The 18307-nt window shown below is 37.0% G+C and overlaps 1 protein-coding gene across 4 annotated transcripts in view; it reads left to right on the top strand.

Moving 5' to 3' along the window:
- SMOC2 (SPARC related modular calcium binding 2) overlaps positions 1–18307 on the top strand; it is a 139287-nt gene that overhangs the window by 60909 nt on the left and 60071 nt on the right. For 2 of the 4 annotated variants that reach the window (XM_063390566.1, XM_063390565.1), the window contains exons 5-7: positions 4438–4485; positions 8357–8440; positions 9200–9274. In XM_063390566.1, coding sequence (XP_063246636.1) covers positions 4438–4485; positions 8357–8440; positions 9200–9274 — 207 coding nt within the window. The remainder of the gene's footprint in view (positions 1–4437; positions 4486–8356; positions 8441–9199; positions 9275–18307) is intronic. The other 2 variants (XM_063390568.1, XM_063390567.1) reach the window with 1 other exon arrangement.

The following is an 18307-nucleotide window of genomic DNA, read 5'->3' as shown; positions in this document are numbered from 1 at the left end:
GAATAAGAAAGAAGGAAAATAAGAAAGAAAAACATGGCAGTCTGGAAGAACTTGAATTTTAACAGAGGAAATACTGAGCTGAATTTAGGATAGGAAGTTAGGAGTTTGGTTTAGCAATTCCAACCCCTATCCACGCTTCCCATTTACTGTGTGATACTGGATATGAAGACAACCTCTACATTTCCCAAACTGTAAAGGTTGGTTAGGTGAACAACGTGGTGTTTCCTAAAGTTATCTCAGGTCCGAAAAGTGTCCCATATATATTTTTTTATGTATCAGCAACAGTTGCCTGAGCCATGTTTTGCTCCTTGAGTTGTTCATGCTGCTCTTATTTAAGCTGCCTTTTGTGCAAAAGACATAAGAAGTGGAAGGATGAAGGTCATAAGAAACATTTAAAAATGCAGGATTTTCCAACTGTTTTATGTAAACCTTTGGTTTAATTAATGTATCTTTACCTGAAAGAGCCTCCTCTTCCATCATTTTCAGTTTTTCCCACATCAACATTTGGTACTGCTAAGACACACATGATAAATCTCAAAATGCTGTTCCACTCCATGAAAACAATCTTCACTATTACAGGCACAGTGGTGAGAGGGACAGTAAATCAAACACGTTCCCATGATGGCATTAAAAGAAAGCTCCTTAAAAATGATGAATGTCTCCCAGTACTTTCACTAAAGAACACCAGACATAAAAAAGAAGACATTTTTACAACTCTCCATCTCCGTTATCAGCACCGCAGGGAGCTACAGAAATTCCATAGGCAAGGAGCCCTGAGAAATGGAGCAGAAGTTGAGAAGCAGGTGCTATATTACCATTGGAAAATACAGTCTTTGCCTATTGTAGGGGGTTTATGCCCTGTTAAATATGCTGGCCTCCTGACAGTGAGATTGCAGAGGTATGGAGACATGTTTTATTCTCCTGTGAAGTAGCTTTGCTACCTTTTGATTAAGATGGCATGATCATCTTTTATGGCCAAAATACAATTAAGTATATTTAGAAATTCAGAACTCTTCCAGTATAGTATTATGATCAGATAATACGATGGAAAAAATATATTTGGGAAGGCAACGGACATTTAAAATAATTTTTTGTTAGCTGGAGAAAAATATCCATCCTTGAATCATCTAGATATTTTGTCCTCCTACATAGTACTTGTCCTGTACATGCACAGTCAGACACAACCATAGGTGGGATAGGGATAGTAGAGAGAGTTTACCTCTCCTGATATCTCCATTCAGTGATTATATATCAAATATTCTTTAGTAGGCAACCAGAAACCATTATCTAAACTAGAAAAAAATATTTCACATATTTTTTCTAGCCCAGTCCCATATACTCAGAATTTTAATAAAATGAATATGCTAAAATCACAAACCACAGAACTCATGTCCCATTCCCTGGAAGCTTTATTGTGCTGCTCCTCAGATGCTGTTGGAGTGAAATTGAATGGAATTGTGCTGTGTAATAAGCTAAGTCATGAATATGACTGCCTTTAAAAAACAAAAGAATTATCAGAATCATACATAGATGGCCGAGCAAGTGTACAAGCTTGAATGGTGCAAAATTCTTCCTCTTAAAGTAATGCTGCCAAATCTAATATCCCTCCTTGTCCTCCATCATTCCATAAGGGTATTTAGTTATGTGGTGATTTGGTTGCTTACAGTGTACTGAAAACTTGGAAGGCAATTGCTTTGCCTAACTTTTAGATAAGTTACAGGTTGGTTTTGTTTCCTGCCTAGCTGAAAATGTGGGGATTCATCTTGATATTGAAGACACAATTTCCTAAAAACTTGCAAATACGACTTCCTGTCACCAATTAGGCTAGAAGTGCTTTTACCTTCAATATATTCAGGAAATGGTTGAAAAAAAATACAAACTCAGTAACTCCTTACCTTGAATTTGGAGACAAGAAGAAAAGTTTATGCTGAATAAATTGAAAATTTCAGATGGAACTATATAAAGGGTATAGGTTTTATTTTATAGGAAATTTTGTGAATATTTTTGTTGCCTCTCTAAGACTATTAAAAAAATAACGTTAACCAAGTAAACCTAATTTTCATAGAATTAATCTAATTCCTTACTGAAATTAGATTCAGTATGATAAAGTTAGTTTTTAGTACTAGTTAATGCCATTCTCTGCCTCCATCCATTAATTTCCCATGAAAATATAGGGTAAAAAGAATCAAATTCAATTCTCCCAGACTTCAGTCATTCTCACTGTTTCTCATACAGATGAAGTAATGTGAATGCATCTGGAAAGATTTTTCTGCTTTTAGTTCAAGATGTGGGATATTCACCAGTGTGTTAAATTACTTATGTATAAACTGAGTTCAGTTTATACTAGTAGTTTGAATGTGCATAGAGAGACAACACTGGTGCCAGACTGGAGCAGAGTGGGTATCAGTAGCAGTTCATCACACACTGCTGAGACATCATTTCTACTCACAAGTGAAAAGCCTGTTTAAAATGCTTGTGTGACTGTGTGTTGAGCCTAAAGTATCTGGATTGGCAAGAAAATTATAATTATAAGCCTGTGCACCAAAATGAAATTCAGAAACTACAGAGTTAATAGTAGCTGGATGAAATTTGAGGAAAGATTGGATCACTGGTATTTAGTGCAATTAGAAAAACCTGTAATTTTGTATGTAGTACTTCCGAACACTGGAACATCTTATTTGAGTTCAAGCTGAGCCTTTTATCAAATGCAAGACAAGCACCAAAAACAAAGATCTTCTGGCTTCAGCATAAATGCAAAATCTGCCTCCTCTTCAGAGTGAACAACATGGATTAATATTGGAGCCCATTTAGAGCAAGCTATCCCAAACACCCTTGGGATATTACTATAATTCCTATAGTAATAGCAATTTTATTTTTTCTGCCTCAATTAATACTGATGCATCACTAAGTTTATTGAATTTTCTGGTGACTCAAATATAATGCAGTGAAAACACACTAAAATACACTACTGCCATAAAAGGAAACAAGTCTAAACAAGAATATTTTAATATGGATATATAAAGATGTAATATGAATATATAAAGCAGTACTAAGAGCTGAATCCATCAGAAGGTTACTAGCTTGGCTGCATTGCCATGTATTCTTTTATAGAGGCTTTAAAATCAGCAGGGCTGATTTGTAATGTTAGGCATTATGACAAAACCTCTGGCAGACTCCTTGTCGAAACTTCCTGATGAAGTAACCATCAGTTCAGCATGGTAAGCAAGGCCTGTGATTTAGTGGGTTCTCTTATTTAAATTGTCCTTTTAGAACCCAAGTATTGTGCTGCAAGGTTTGGGTTTTCTTTAGTTTTTCGTAAACACAGTGATTGTAGTTATGCCAGGGGTAATCAATTAAGAAAATCAAGCCAGCTGAATTATTTTACACACATACAAGCATATGTCAGATGAGTGCTTTTTTGGTATTTTTTCTTTTAATTACAGCAGGTGTGTGTAAGAAGAGACTGTGTTGTAAGAATGGAAAGACTTCATGTTTTTAAAATTTGATCACTCTATGTGGCTCTTCAGAGAGAAAAATACCACTTTTAAAGGTGATTTTTAATGCAGCAGAGACAGATAAATTGTTAGAAGTGTCTAGTAATTAGAATCTTAAAAATGGATGCGATGGTGCGTAAGCAAAAAATAAGGAAGGATATCTATTTTAAACCCTAAGGACAAGTGCCTCCTTGAAAAACTACTAAGAAAATTAGTGGATCCTCCATTTCTTGATGGCTTGAAAGCAAGTCTGTATTCTGGGCTGGGCTGGAATCCAGGCTGGTAGAACAAGCGGTTAAAACCCGTCTCTTGTAATCCTCTTGATCCCCTTCTCACCTCTGCTGCCTCTTCTCCCAAGGGCCACGGCTCTGGGATGAGTCGTGAGCCCAGCTCAGGCCCTGTGTTCTGGCCACCCCCGGCACAGGGTTTCCACAAGGCTTTGTGTGAAGCCTTGAAAGCAGAAAGGGGCAGTTTTTAATCTGAGCCAGGCCTGGCCTAGAGGCTGAAAAAGCCCCTCGGAGCATCTGAGGTGTGAGGGCGAGACTGAGCAGAGGGAAGGAGCTGCCCTGTACGAGGGACCACGAGGGGCTGGTTCTGGGGTATGCTCCTTCCTGCAGAACCTGTCCTTGTTGGGGCAGTGGGGAGGGGAAGGGGTCATCCTGCAGCACATGAGCATGTTCTTGGACTTGTGTCTATGTAGGGTTTAATGCTACTTTTTTCTCAGGTCTTGTGTTGGCCAAGAAGTGGGGTCTGGCAGTGTATGGATTGTGCACAAATGCAGAGGTCAGCAAAGCTAAAACCTTTGGTTTTCAGAGGAAGAATTTGCTGATATTTGTTGCTGTAATATACAAAAATGAATCATTAAAGCTGAATGGTGTTTCTTAGATAGCATATTAGTAGTGAAAATAATATTTTTCTGGTTAATTCCTTTTTCCAATTGCAGGTTCAGTGAGTGAGAAGCTACCACAACGAGAAGGTGCAGGCAAAACAGGTAAATATCTTAGTTGGCCTTCAAATAGAAGCTAAAATAGCTGTGGGAGACACTGCTGTGGTTTTCTGTGTATTTACATTATCAATATAAATTTGTGATGTATTATAGCTGCATATGTAATATGTATGCATGCATAATACCATTAATTTTAAGTTTGCCTTGTAGATATTTAGTAAACTTATAAGCATACATATATGTATGCATATATTTTTGTATACATATGTATGCATAAATGCTATATTTTTCTAGTCTCAGTCCTATAGACTTTGTGATTCCATGCTGTTTGGAAGACAATTTTCCTTCCCAAATATATACTCAGAAATATTTTCCCATACTTCTTGCCATTTCTGGAGGACAGATTATTCCATTTCTTTGATAAAGATAGCATTCTGCAGTCCCAAAATCTGGGGAGCTGAAGTTCTCACTTTATTTCCATAACGATCAGTGCTTGAGTCATTTTTGACCCAGAACTTTGCTTTTATATTGTGATTAATTCATCTGATGTCTTCTATTTATGGTCAGAAGATGATTGTTTGGTACAGGTCATGATGTATATCTTCTTGGCAGGACAAAGTGTGATGTGAATACAACATAGCTGGTAGATTTAAATGAATGAGATGCCCTGAAAAAAATTAAAGCTTACACTCTCCAAACACTTGAAAGAATTTCAAATTCAGCTGAAAACAATATTTCTGTCAGTTACATTGCAAAAATTAATTTTAAAGAAATTACTCATTTTTCTTCTAATGTTAATGCCTATCTATTTGGTGTGTGGTAAATATAACTGATTTTTTTACAGGAGCTTTCGCAGTTTTGCAATAAACCTAACATTTAAATAAACTGTATTTCTGTTAGGCTAAAAGAAGCAGTACTTCTTTAAGGCTAATAATTACAAAGTACTGAAAAATCGTTCCTTCATGTATTTCCAGACAAATTGTGGCTTCCACTAACCTTAGATTGCCCATTTTCTTCGGGTCTGGACTTCCATTTTCAGCTTTGAACTGAACAAACTATCCCGTATATAAAACTTGACTAGAATCCTTTATTTTCTTTTGTGGCTGGGTTGGCTGAACTCCTGAACCCCGAATGAACAGTTACAGAACAAGGAAATGAGCACAGTTTATCAAATTTCCCTTCTTATCATGTGTATTTTTGTCTCAGGTGACACAACTGTGTTTTATTCATGCCCGGTTTTTGTTCTCCAGCACCAGCCTGCAGCATGAGAGCCTTCTGACCTGGTTCCCAGGTGGTCCTTGCTTCTTCTCAAATGCTGCTGTCTTCCTCTCCTCGCCCTTATTCCACTGCCTTATGCTTTAAATAAAGTACTGTTATCAGAGACATCCCAAATCCTTTGCTCAGCTTGCAAGGGCACTGTAGTATTTTTTGCAACAACCATAACACTCTCTGCTCCTCTTTCCTCTGCATGTCCCTGTGGACTAACCAGGGGTGTGTGCTCATACTGTAGCCCAGCAAGCTTAGGCTGGTTCACAGTGTTCTCAGTGCTCCAGAGGATGTGCTTCAGACCTTCAAGATGTGGTCCTGAGGGCTCTCCTCGAGAGACAGCAGAGACTTAACCTGAGACAGTCTCCCCTTCCAAGATGTCTCATAGATACGGATCTGGTGAGCCGCATCTGTTGCAGTTGTGCACCTTGCTTTCTCTGGGTATTCCAAAACTGAAAGAGAACTTCCAGCTGCAGATATTGGAGATCTGTTTGCGTGTTTGTAAATTTAAACATTAAACTGAACAGAAATGAAGCTTAAAATACATTTCCTTAAGTATGTTCTCTGGCCCCACAGTTCTTTCCTCAGTCCAAGGAAAATATTTATACTCTGGAAAGCACAGGTGTCAGAGTTGGGATCCCATCCCTTTTTTTCTGATTCTTGGCTGACTGCAGGACCATGTTCTTGGTAACTGGACTCTGAAAACAGAGCAAACAATTTAAACAGGATTGTGTTTAAATATGTGGACTGGTAAACATGTGCCAGCCAGGAAGAATGGTGCAATTAGTCTGTGAGATATCTAATTCTTGTCAATCATTTAACATATGTTGTAATACAACAACACCAAAACTGTTTTAAATGCTGGATGGACAAAGTTCAGGGGGCTGATTTTGATTGGGCTGATCATCACTGAGTTGCAGCATTATGCTGAATTTCAGGTTATTATGTAAGATTAAATGTGTCATAAACTGAAATTGTGTACCAAAAATTACTAGAAAAGTCTCATTTAAATGCAGACCCAATTTCTGGCTTGGCACAGGGTAATATCGGCCTATGATAAGTTGCCTTCTGAAATGCTGGGTTTTCTGAATCACGTACTGATTGATGATCTAAATATATGTCTTGATTTTCAGTACTCTAGGATACTTGATGGCCTCTCTGAAATTAATCATTGGTCTTATTCAGCCACCCAGAGGACATCACAGACATGCCAGCAAAACTAATGAGGAGTGACAATCTTTCATAGCATTGGAGCAAAGAATCCGGCCACTGTGTGAAGAATGACTGCTCTTAAAAGAAATCTCCTTATGCCTTGGTTAGATAATTTTGCATTGAAAATAAGCTCCTGCTGCTGATGCTTTGGTTTTGTGAAAAGCAGAAAGGTCACTATTCCATGGCTGGAAATTTGATTTCACCTGCTGTCAGTGTCTACTTGTATCTGTGTTTAATGTGATCTAGACTGTGACCCTTAGAGGCAAAGGCCAGAGTGACCCCAAATCCTCTGCATGATTTAAAGACAATTTAACATTTTAAAAAAACCCAAACCCAAACAGTGATGGTGATAGCAAAGAGAACATGAGACTCTTCTGAATTGCAGTAGAAAGAGGAAAAAGAGAGATAATGTGCTAGCCTAAAAGCTGCTGTTCCCTCATTACCCAGGTAAGGCTACATGCCAGAAGCAGCTTCTCAGTTACCTTTGCTTCTGTCTTCCGTGAAGATTCCAAGAAAATTATCTCGAAACTATTTTGGTCTGAGATCCAATTGTGAAAGTGCAAGAAATAGTAATAAAACCTTTGCACGGAAGATGCTGTTTACTGCAGTACACCTTGGTCTTGGAGTTAGCTCCGTGTCATAGGAAAATATGACTGGAAAATTGTACTAGCATGGCCTGCTGAGTCATATTTACCCCACACCTGCAATAGTTTTAAATAACAAAAACATAATGAAGATGGGTCTTTGGTACCACTCTGTTTAGAAAAAGTTTATTTAAATAGTTTTTATGTTTAATTTTTCTTTTCCAGCACTCCGTCCACTGTGTTTTACTGAACCTAAAATGACTCATCTCTTGTCATTTCTGTAATTTTCCCTCCCTCTTTTCTTGCAGTAATGGTTGGTAGTGGGCGGATGGAGAATGCTGACCAGAGGAGTTGTGCAAACAATATTCTGGTTATATAATCTGTGAATCTTACTTTTAAAATCAACTTGATTCTTAAACAGATCCTGCTGTGCTTAAAAAAACCCATTTGATTTTAAGGTGTCTGCAGCCACTCATTCTCTCCAGACTGTTTTTGCTTTCACAGGTCTCACTTCTTCTATGAATTTATCTAATTACTTCTTTAGAAATGCTGATTTTTCAGTTATAATCTCTAGGTATCATTGTGCAGCATTAGGAATGAAGAATTGCACTCCAAAGAGCAACTTGATCACTTCATGCATCACCAAAGAACTTGCAATAAATCCATCATCCATAACCCTCAAACCCCATCCACTTATAAAACGTAGTCTGTATATGTTATATATCTGTGCTGTGTAGTGTCTATAAAGAATGCTTAATTTTAAATTAAATTATTGTTTACTGGCCGGGGCTATGTGCAAATCATTATTTTCAATCATGTATGTACACTTATTTAGCTTACTCTCATAATTGTAGTCTCCTTGCAAATCTTTTCCATTCTGAATTCAGATGATGCCTCAGCTCCCGCGCTGGAGACTCAGCCTCAAGGTGATGAAGAAGGTGAGCAAATCTGACAGTGTAGTATTAAACTATGCACTTATGGACTGTATTCCACAACATAAAACCCCATCTTAAGAGTATCTTCAACTGCTGGGGCTGTTGCAAGAAATTGCAAACATCTGTTCTTTTTTCAGGAACAACAAAAACAGTAGTCTCAGAGGCAGTGAATTTTGTGTGATAGTCTTGAGATGAGACTACGTGTGGAGACCAGCATCAGCAATTTTAATTGTCGCTGCTGAGGGCAGACATAAGTTTTAAACTTGAGCCAAAGTGCAGATTAAAACTCTGTGTTCAAATAAGCAAGTCAAAGGGTAAATTCTATCTTCAGCTTAATGACTAGTGAGATCATTGTTAAGGCTGATATTTCGTGAGGCTTATTTGTCTCTGGAGAAATTAATTGCCATTAAATAAACAATAATAGTCCTACGTTGTGTCTGCCTTATCACTCACCGCTAATCTTGCAGAATTTGGTCTGCGGCTGTCATATCTTTTGGGTCCAGACTAGGATATTTTTATTTTAATTAAATACAATTTTCATCTAAAAGTGTTTATTTCAATCCTCTGTACAAATAGGATAAGGAAAGGATTATTCATGCCTTTGCATGAATAATAGTCTTAACTGCACTAATATAAAGCAATGTGGCCTTTTTTTTTAAGATCTGTGTTTCTTTAAAACTAACTGCATACTATTCAATTGCTAATAACTTTTTAAAATGTTAACATTTATAAAGTATTTCCTGTTGCCTTTTTTTCCCCTAGATATAGCTTCTCGTTATCCTACTTTATGGACTGAGCAAGTAAAGAGTAGACAGAACAAAACCAATAAAAGCTCAGGTAAGAAACTGAGGTTGTCCTTACTTTGCAAAGCTCCTCTGAAAATATGCATGAACCATTGTAATAACCATCGTGCTTCCAATCTTGTTTTTAGTGCCTTAATGACTTGCATGGTGATGATTTATTAAGCTCATGCCTCATATGTTCCTTTTATAAACAGGTACATTTGGCCAGGTTTTACTTGGCTAAAATGGCATTAGACCACTAAAGTCTCTGGCTCACTCTTATTTGCATCTGTTAGTGGGTCAGACATTTATTTTTTACATTCTTTTTAAATTATCATGCTCTTTGTTATCTGCTTATTTCTGGGTGATACGTAGCAAGAAGGTGCTTGTAAAACAACAGCGTGGGTTACATTTTTTTGGTGGTAAATCTTAGGAGACAAACCTGAAAAGAAGCAAACTTCCATCAGAACCCAGTTTTCAGGGAGCAAGATTCAGAAAGACAGTGTTACCTCCTTTTTACTACATCAGCCACCTGCTGTTTACAAACTGGTCACTGCTTTGGTGTGAATTAATTATGTTGTTTTTTAAAAATAATTGTGGATTTCTGGCTTTACTTATTTTCATCACTGTTTAGAACTGAGCTTTTCAAAACTGGACTAGGAATATCAGGTGAATGTTCTAAGACTGAAGTCTCTGTAGTATTCAGATAAATTCAGTGCTTTGGTGGATGATAAATTTTGCTGCCTTTCTCATTGCTCCTTCCTTTCAGTGGGATAAACTTTAGAGAATCTTCCTGGTTTCTATTTCTGTGGAAAAATGTATAGTTTGAAAGGAAACATTAATGAGGTAGGCTATGATTCAGTAAATCACCCCAAACCATGCTTCAAATCCAGTAGAAATTGAGGTTATGCTTTACATTAAATACTGTGCTTAAGTATCTTAAGTATATTTAATGGAGGGTCAAAAGCATTTAGAAAAGACAAACAATTGTCCTTGGAAAGGAAGCAAGATGCTAAAAGGTTTAGAAATTCCTTTATACAAGCTATTTTTAACATCAGTGCAATAATTATTAATTTCTTTTTTCTTTTCTTGGTTTTCCAGTAGGCACTTAAGGGAAGGCCCTTAAATGCTGTAGATGAGAATGAAGCAAATACTTTTCATGCTGGAGATTTAATTTGTCATTTCTTTAGTCAATGTTGGCAAGAATAGAATTCCTTTGGGATTTCTGTAGCATGAAATATGTGTGTAGAAATTTGTCACTGCTGTGAGTGTTTGTTTAATTTTTACAGTGCTAGAGACTAAAACAAGACTTCTTGGTTTGCAGTGTAGCTGCTGGAAGCCAAAGCTTCAGCACACTCACACACTCACACACTCACACACACTCACACGTGCATAAACAGAAACAAAAAAGATGGGGTTATTTCTGGGAACTGGTAACCTACAGTCCATCTAAAGACATATTTACAAGAGAAAAGGAATCAGAAGCATAGTTTAGCTGATTTGTGACTGCTAGCCCATTATCAAAAGCATGATTATGTTAGATTTGCTAACAGGACTTGTTCAGGACTGTGATGGCATACCCAGGCTAGCAGAATTACTTCAGGAGGTACAGTGTAGCAAACTTTGCTTTAATTTGTAGCTGTATCTGATGTGCCAGATTGTCATAATCAGTCAAGGTGAATTCAGGTGCTAAAAACAGTGTCCTCACTGGTTGTTGTAGGAAAGTTTTTAAGGTTTTGAAAAAAAAAAAAAAAAGTAAGATTTTTTTTCCCCTTATTACCTCTCAAAGTAGTGCCAAGGCATTTGGGAACATCCACGGACAATCTGCTCTGGACTTATGATGTGTACAGGACAGGAAAGATCTTGCCACTGAATCCAGTGGATTGTAAATTTGCTGTCTTTCCACTTCCAGGCTTCAATATAAAGGATAAATATGAATGTCTTCTTCACTCAGCTTAGTAAACTCTGACTCTGACTTGGTCATACAAACATCAGAAAACTTATTGAAAAGTATTTGCCTGAGAAAAATGAGGAAAATTTACCTCTGCGTAGGAACTGTGTTTAGAAAACAAAATATGAAGCCAAATAGGTTCATAATGGGCAAAATTTTGCTTTGTTTTTCTATGGTAATCCTAGTGCTGTCAAAGAAATTCTTGAGGTATAACATCTAGTCCTGCCTATAGAGCATAACTAAAAGAAGGACAAAACTAAAAATTTCAGCAAGATACAAATATCCTATTGAAAAACTTACTATTTTAGTCTGCACTGCTTTCTTCTTGCTAGTTTTTACCTAAATATGTTCTAATAGATCATGATCATTGTGTCATCTCCAAACTTGTCTTGAGCTGAGAAATCAATCTCCTTAGGAGAAAGTTTTTGTGAGTTAAGGTCACAAATGAATACATTAAATTTGTTTCACTCCTCATGAAGTGGTTTGCTTTTATTGTTCTGAAAATGACCTGCCAGTTACAATTAGCCAGTAAAATCAGCATAAACTATTTCAGGTTTTGGAAGATAGAAGATAATAGCTCAGGAAATTCTAGTTTATATTAGTTCTCCAGTGCATTCATTTGACTGAATGAGCCTAAATTAATTTAGCGTGGAGTAATGGCATTTGCAAGACTCACAGATGCAAGGCATGAAATTAGTGGATTATATATCCGTGTTCTACAATGCCTTTTAGTGTCTACTCTTTTTGTTGGCTCAGAGAAATAGACCTTTGCAGTACACTTAAGGCATTTGTGGAGTGGTATTTAACCTATTAGGTTTTGAGAACAGAATTTTACTCCTGGCAAAAATGTCGTCAACATTGGATCATGTTACAATAGCTCTGTTTAGAGTGGCTGATTTGAGTAGAAACATCTCAATTTTATCTCTTTTTGTACATTGAAGATGATTTTCAAAATACTTTTTCTTTCCATACTTAGAGTATTCATCTCATTGCTAAAACAATCTTTACTGGGATGTTTTATATATATGTCATAGTACCTTTGCAAATATTTTATGACTATCCCCACACTCCTCATTTATCTCTCCATTTCACAGCAAATATTGTGGATTTGCCGTATCAGATTGACAGAAGTAAGAATTTTACCAACAGCTGCATAAAATAAACAGAAAACATTGAATGAGGGACTACATGGTTTCTGATTAAGACATCAAAATGTTTTTTGACACTGTTGTCTGTCTGCGAACTCAGTGTCTAAATTCCTGCCATAGTTGGTGGAGCTGTAATCGGTGCAGTCAGTGAAGCCTGGAGAGGCACCCAGCTCATTGTGAGCTGACTGACGAGGTAGCTGGAGCCCACCAGGCATGGGGACTACTTGAGATCTGTAGCTGATATTCAGGTGTCTGTGCTTCAGGCAAACTTAATCCCACGCCAGTATCAGTTGGAAATCCAGGTACTGCTCTTTCAGAGCTTCAGTATTTTGTAAAGACCAGAGGACGGGTTTTTTGCCTTGAAGAAACTGGATATTTTGGACTACGTTCTTAGCAATTGCCAGTTACTGTAACTTCAGGGCTCAGTGCAAATTTAATATGAGTGGAGAAGACAGTGCAGATACTTTCCCATCACCTAACAGGGAAAGTGCAGTCCCCTGAGGAGAGCTCTGGCTAGGCTGTAAATCTCTTAATTTTCCTTGCTATATCTGCTCTATCAGCAGTTTATATCCCTGTGGGATTCTTGGGAACAGTGTGACATTTTTCAGAGGTTGTACGCCATTTTTTGTGTTTGAGTATAAATAAAGAAAGTGTAGTTTAATTCTTTTCACAATGCCCAGTGAAACTTCAAATTCATTTTGTTAGCTTGAATTTGAGAGCCATTATTTTCAAATAGTCTGCTGTGGGAGCACTTTCCTGAGAAATAAATAGGGTGAGTTTTACTGATAATATTTTTAATGTTCAAAAATGTTCTTAAAGTACTCAGTCATTTCTCATTAGAATCTGTACACCACAGAATAAACCATACTTACTGTAATATTTAATTAATTTTGCAAATACAGGAAAGCAAAAGTCACCCATAACCTGTAATATACTTACACAGGTACTTAAAGACCTTAGAGATTCTGGTAATAACGTAATTCAAGATTAAAAAAAAAGTTTGAACATTGTTCTAGTGGCTAAAATACAGTACAGTTTCACCTATTTATTATTCAGTTCTATTCTCTCATTATTATACTTTCATATTCTGTTTCCATAAAGATGTAATAGTTGCTTAGTGCTAATGATTTTCCTGTTCATTGATCATACACTTCTAGATCATGTATTTAAAGAGGATTGTAAAGGGCTTGTAAAACTGGTGTTTGTTGTGTTGATAGTCCAGTATGACCAGTATGGCCAAAATTGAAGAGAGGAAGAAATTGTTGCCTTTCTTTGTTGACCCAATAGCTCCAATTTCGTGTTAGCCACACAGACAACATGATGCAGTGTTTGTGGCAGCTTCATGATTTTTGCCATCTCTATGCTTATATGCTTTAAGCAGGTGCTAGTGGACAAGCCATACATAATCCATCATAAAATAGAGTTGACCCAGGGAAAACCATGAAGACTTCTGAGACAGGGTCCGGTTTATGTGATTATGACATTTTTTCTCCAGAATGAAGAATCCTAAATCAGAATTAATTGTTTTCTCAAACTAGGGTTTTAGTGCTTTCAAAAGTGTCCAGATTTCAACCACTTTATCTGGATATTCTGGTAATGTAGAGTCATCATCATCATCATATTTTGCTTCACCTGTTTGCACATGAAAGGGACACATAGTTTTTTATTTAATTTTCTGACACAATGGAGTAGTGTTTTACTGCTGCCTTTTTGGTACAGACTATCATTTCCAGGACTTAAAAAATCTGTTGCAAGATTTTATCAATTAGTCCCAGAGAGTTCTATCCAACAGGAGTTTCATTCTCAAAACACCATCTGGGAAAACACTGACGTGCACGTACAGCAATGTATTATATACTGGCTGCAAATGCAAATGAAAACAGTTGGTATAATGTCTGCTGAGAATACCTTCTTAATAGACTAAAATAATGAAATCATGTGTCTGTATCTATACGAAACAGCTACTTGCATTTATCTGTCTGTGTAGTCTGTTGGCGAAGTGTGCCAGTGAGACTGATTAATATGACAGAGTGACATTCTAAGAGGTGAAAGCAGTTTTTATTGCCATGTCATCTGACAGCTTCAAAACATTTGTACATAAGGGTTTTTCTCACATGGAAACTATGTTGGTTGTCAGTGAGGTTTCTGTCTTATTAGCTTTCTTTGTTTTGTTTCTCAGAGGGAATTGTTCCACTGGTATCCTTGTGCGTGGATCATTCCCTGAAAGTCACCTCCTGAAAGGACCAAGACAGACCTTGTTCCAAACTTGGGTGCTCATGTACATTCCAAACTCAACCTGACTAACTTCTTCCTGTTTTGCCTATCCTGACAAAAGTCAGTCCTAAAGTTAAAAAAACCCTGCATGGATAAACAAAAACAAACAAAACTCCCCACATTTTCTTTCAAAGAATATAAGTGTGTAAGAGTTTGTGTGTCTGCGCAATTACGTCAATTGTAAGAGCCATTCCTTTCTAAGCATAGGAAAATTGTTAACCTAGAGACAGAAAGCTGAGAACAGCTCAGCTTTTTATTTATTCTCATTAATTGTTGTATTTTCCAGATGGTACTTTTAGTGTTCATTGAAGATAAATTACCTGCAGTTGAAGTTGTGTGAGCTAGCAAGAAAAAATTAAGATCCAGTTGCATGTTTCCACTTACATGTTTATTACAAGATAGTTAGAAGTTTTCTAGAAGTGTTTTTAATTAGGCTTATTTCACAATGTGAAAATTTGAGATATGAAACCAGTTACAATAGGAGGAAATCAAAATGGATATCATAACAAAATGAGGAAAGAACATAGGCCAGGGGAGTAGAAAGTATTTTAAAAGCTTGTTGCGTGTCTTTTTCAGCAGGGGTTCCTAGGAAGTCGTGTGTTGGCCTGCAGAATCCTGGCTAATCTTTCATTCTCCAAATTTGCTTGTATTTAGCATTAAAGGAGGGGCAGGTGAGGATGACTCCTACTCGCTCTTGATATATTAGGCCTGTATTGGACACTCAGAAATGGACTTCAAATGAATGCATAAAGTAGATTTGCATAAGGAAGAAACCTGACTAGAAGTGGTTCGTTGATTGCAAAGCACTGAATTACACAGAAAAACTGGAGCTTTTTTGCCTGTTACTAGCTCATTTCAGCCCTAAAGACAGTTTTTTCCAACAATTGGTGAGGTATGAGACACACTCAACCGTGGGAGTTGCATCCCAAGCTTGTGTTGTAAGTGCAGTCGTTAGCTGTATCTGGAAAAGTCAAAAGCATAGTAATAAGTTGTTGAAGTATATCCATGTTGTGCCTACAGTATCTGACCTTGTCAGGGGCTAAAAGTTACAACAGTCTGTTGGAAATATGTAATGTTGTGGCACAGAAGTTTCATAATCCAGACTATCTGAAATGGGATTGGCTGAAGCCCTAAAAATGTCAATTCAACCCATGAGAGGAAAGTAGAAGGCACAATTATTGATTTTAAATGTCTTCAAACATCCCAATGGGCTATTAAGTCAACACATGGATCCTGTCAATGGGAACTCAGTCTATAACAGATGGGCAATCTGTCTCTCTCAAATTTTAGACAAGTTCAAGTCCAAACATTTTTACTGTGAACATTACACCTTGGGCTCATCTGCAGGTCAGTTCCCTAACAAGGAAAGGCACAGCATTATTTCGTGACATCTATATCAAGTCCAAATATTTTATGTTAGCCATAGATCTGCCTTTTGGGCCTTGTAAAATCTGTGGTGCTGAAAAACCTGAGCTGGTAGAACATTTTTTGTTTGACCTGTTCTCTCAGCAAAGTGGTGCCTGGTAGTTAAAGAGAAAAGCATTCCATGGAATTTTAGTACGAGATACTCAGATGAAGACTGTAAGCTTCTGAAAACCACAATCCTGTGGCCTTCTCAAGACTCTTTGCATTGTCTCTTGTAACTGATTCACTGAATGTCCCCTTTAGAGGTCAAGAGGGAACTTAATTATTGCAGTGAACTGTAATTTCTGACTTGTATTTTAGTCTAAACCTGGCATTGTTAAGAAACTGCTGGGGAAGGAGGTCCATGAGTCAGTGTCACAACTTAAGTGCACTTCTGTTGTAATTTTAAATATTTTAAAGTGTAGGAGGTAGTTCTCTTTGCTTCTCCTTCATTTGTTGTTGTTTTTCTGTCAAGAACCACAATAGTTTTAGAGTTCTTTCCGAATATTGCTTGCAAGATACCCTCTGGCAGCTGAAAAACTCATGGCTTAAAAACTACTGAATGTTTCCACCACTAGGGCCAATCAGTAAATGATTGACTTAGTTCCTAATAGAGAACTTGGTCTTACTTTTCAGCAGCAATTTTTAATGATACTCTGGTCTTTATTTACCTGTTCCAAAAGAGGGAACAGTACTCTTCAACCTCTTCATTCTCTTCACCAGTGAACAAAATCACTCCTCATACCCTGGTCCTCTTTCTTTTCCTTGCCTTGCTTTGCCTTGCCTGACCTAAATTGGTAAAGGAAAATTACTGTTTTCTTTCAGTTTTTTCAGAGTCATCCAAGAAGATTAAACTTTCCAGACCTCCCCACACTGCTTGTATATTATGATTCATTCTTAATTCATAGGCTGCTGGAACATGCTTAATAAAGAACTGTCCTATCTTTAATACTCCTTTTCACAAGGATTTTTATTTATCTTCATTTTAATTTTGCATATTAGTTCAAAAACTTAAAAAAGATCAAGCAGTGACATTTCCAGCTTTTTCCTCCCACTACAGGGGAAGATCCTCCCATCCTAAACCATTAAAAAAGAGCTCTGTTTTACATCCAGTTGATGTTCTTTATCCTCAGGATGTTCCAGGGCTTTACTGGACCCCCACTGCAGGGAGGAAAAAAAAAAATCTGTTTTATGCAAGGCTGATAATTTCTGTTTTACTGCATGTGTTACAATTTGATGCCAAAAGATAGTAATCTTTCCTGACCATTTTTAATTATATCACATTACTTTCTACAGCAAGTAAATGACACAACAGTCCTGCTTGAAGTTCTCCTTTAGTTTTCAGACATGCACTCCCCCACCTACCCACAGCTTTCTATGGTTTGCCAGACATCAGATTGCATAATCATAAAAACATCAATAAAAACATCCCTAAATCCTAAGAGGAATGTCAGGTTAATGATCTATATTTCAGTGACAGATGAAAAAAATCATGTAAATCATGTTAATGCACAGAAACATGTTAGATTGGATCATATCTAATGATATAATCTTTCTGGGAAATAGATAAAACTTCAGTCAACTCAGTCTGTTTCTGGCTATGGCTGTATATGATTGTTAGGTAGTATGTGGATGATAGGTTTTCCAACAGTGTCAGCAGTAAGGGCTGCCAGGCCTTCTATCATCATCCAGTGATAGCTGGGAGAAAATGTCCATGTTCTATGCAGAGATTTTTCTTCTATCACGGTAAGTTAAATAACCAGCTATCTACCCTTCCAATAACTGAATAAACTTTGTTTGAAAAAGAAGTGAAAACCATTTATATGGACTGCGGAGTTCTACTGCTTGATCTACACCAAAAGGTTCTGACTGTTGTTAATGGAAATACTGACCATGGGAGTACCATGTAATGTTCCCTGGTAGATGAGGTTATAGCTAGTCATGGTTGCTTAAATTTGGAGGGATTTTTAATTGGATGATTTCTCACATAAGAATTCCAAATTTCTTATTTGCCAAGCTGTGTATCTTTGAACAAAAATCATTGAAGAAACTGACATCTTATGTTATGTTATAGTTTGTGCATTGCTGAATTATTTTTTTAAAAAAAATAATTGTCTTTTTCCTTAATTCTGTAAAAAAATTTCATGTGTGCAGAAACTTTTTGAGGCGTCATCAGTAATTTTAGGGTTTTCCATTTGGAATAAAAGGCAAGAGAAGTTCAACTCCTGCAGTGACTTCTCTGTGATGGGTGGAATTCACCCCCAAATCTGTGCATTGGCCACACATCCACAATGAAGCTATAGCATTAATC

The sequence above is a fragment of the Prinia subflava genome, chromosome 2, assembly GCF_021018805.1.
Source record: "Prinia subflava isolate CZ2003 ecotype Zambia chromosome 2, Cam_Psub_1.2, whole genome shotgun sequence".
Taxonomy (NCBI): Eukaryota; Metazoa; Chordata; class Aves; order Passeriformes; family Cisticolidae; genus Prinia; species Prinia subflava.
The sequence above is the reverse complement of the archived record's forward strand: the minus strand, read 5'-3'. Positions and strand labels throughout refer to the sequence as shown.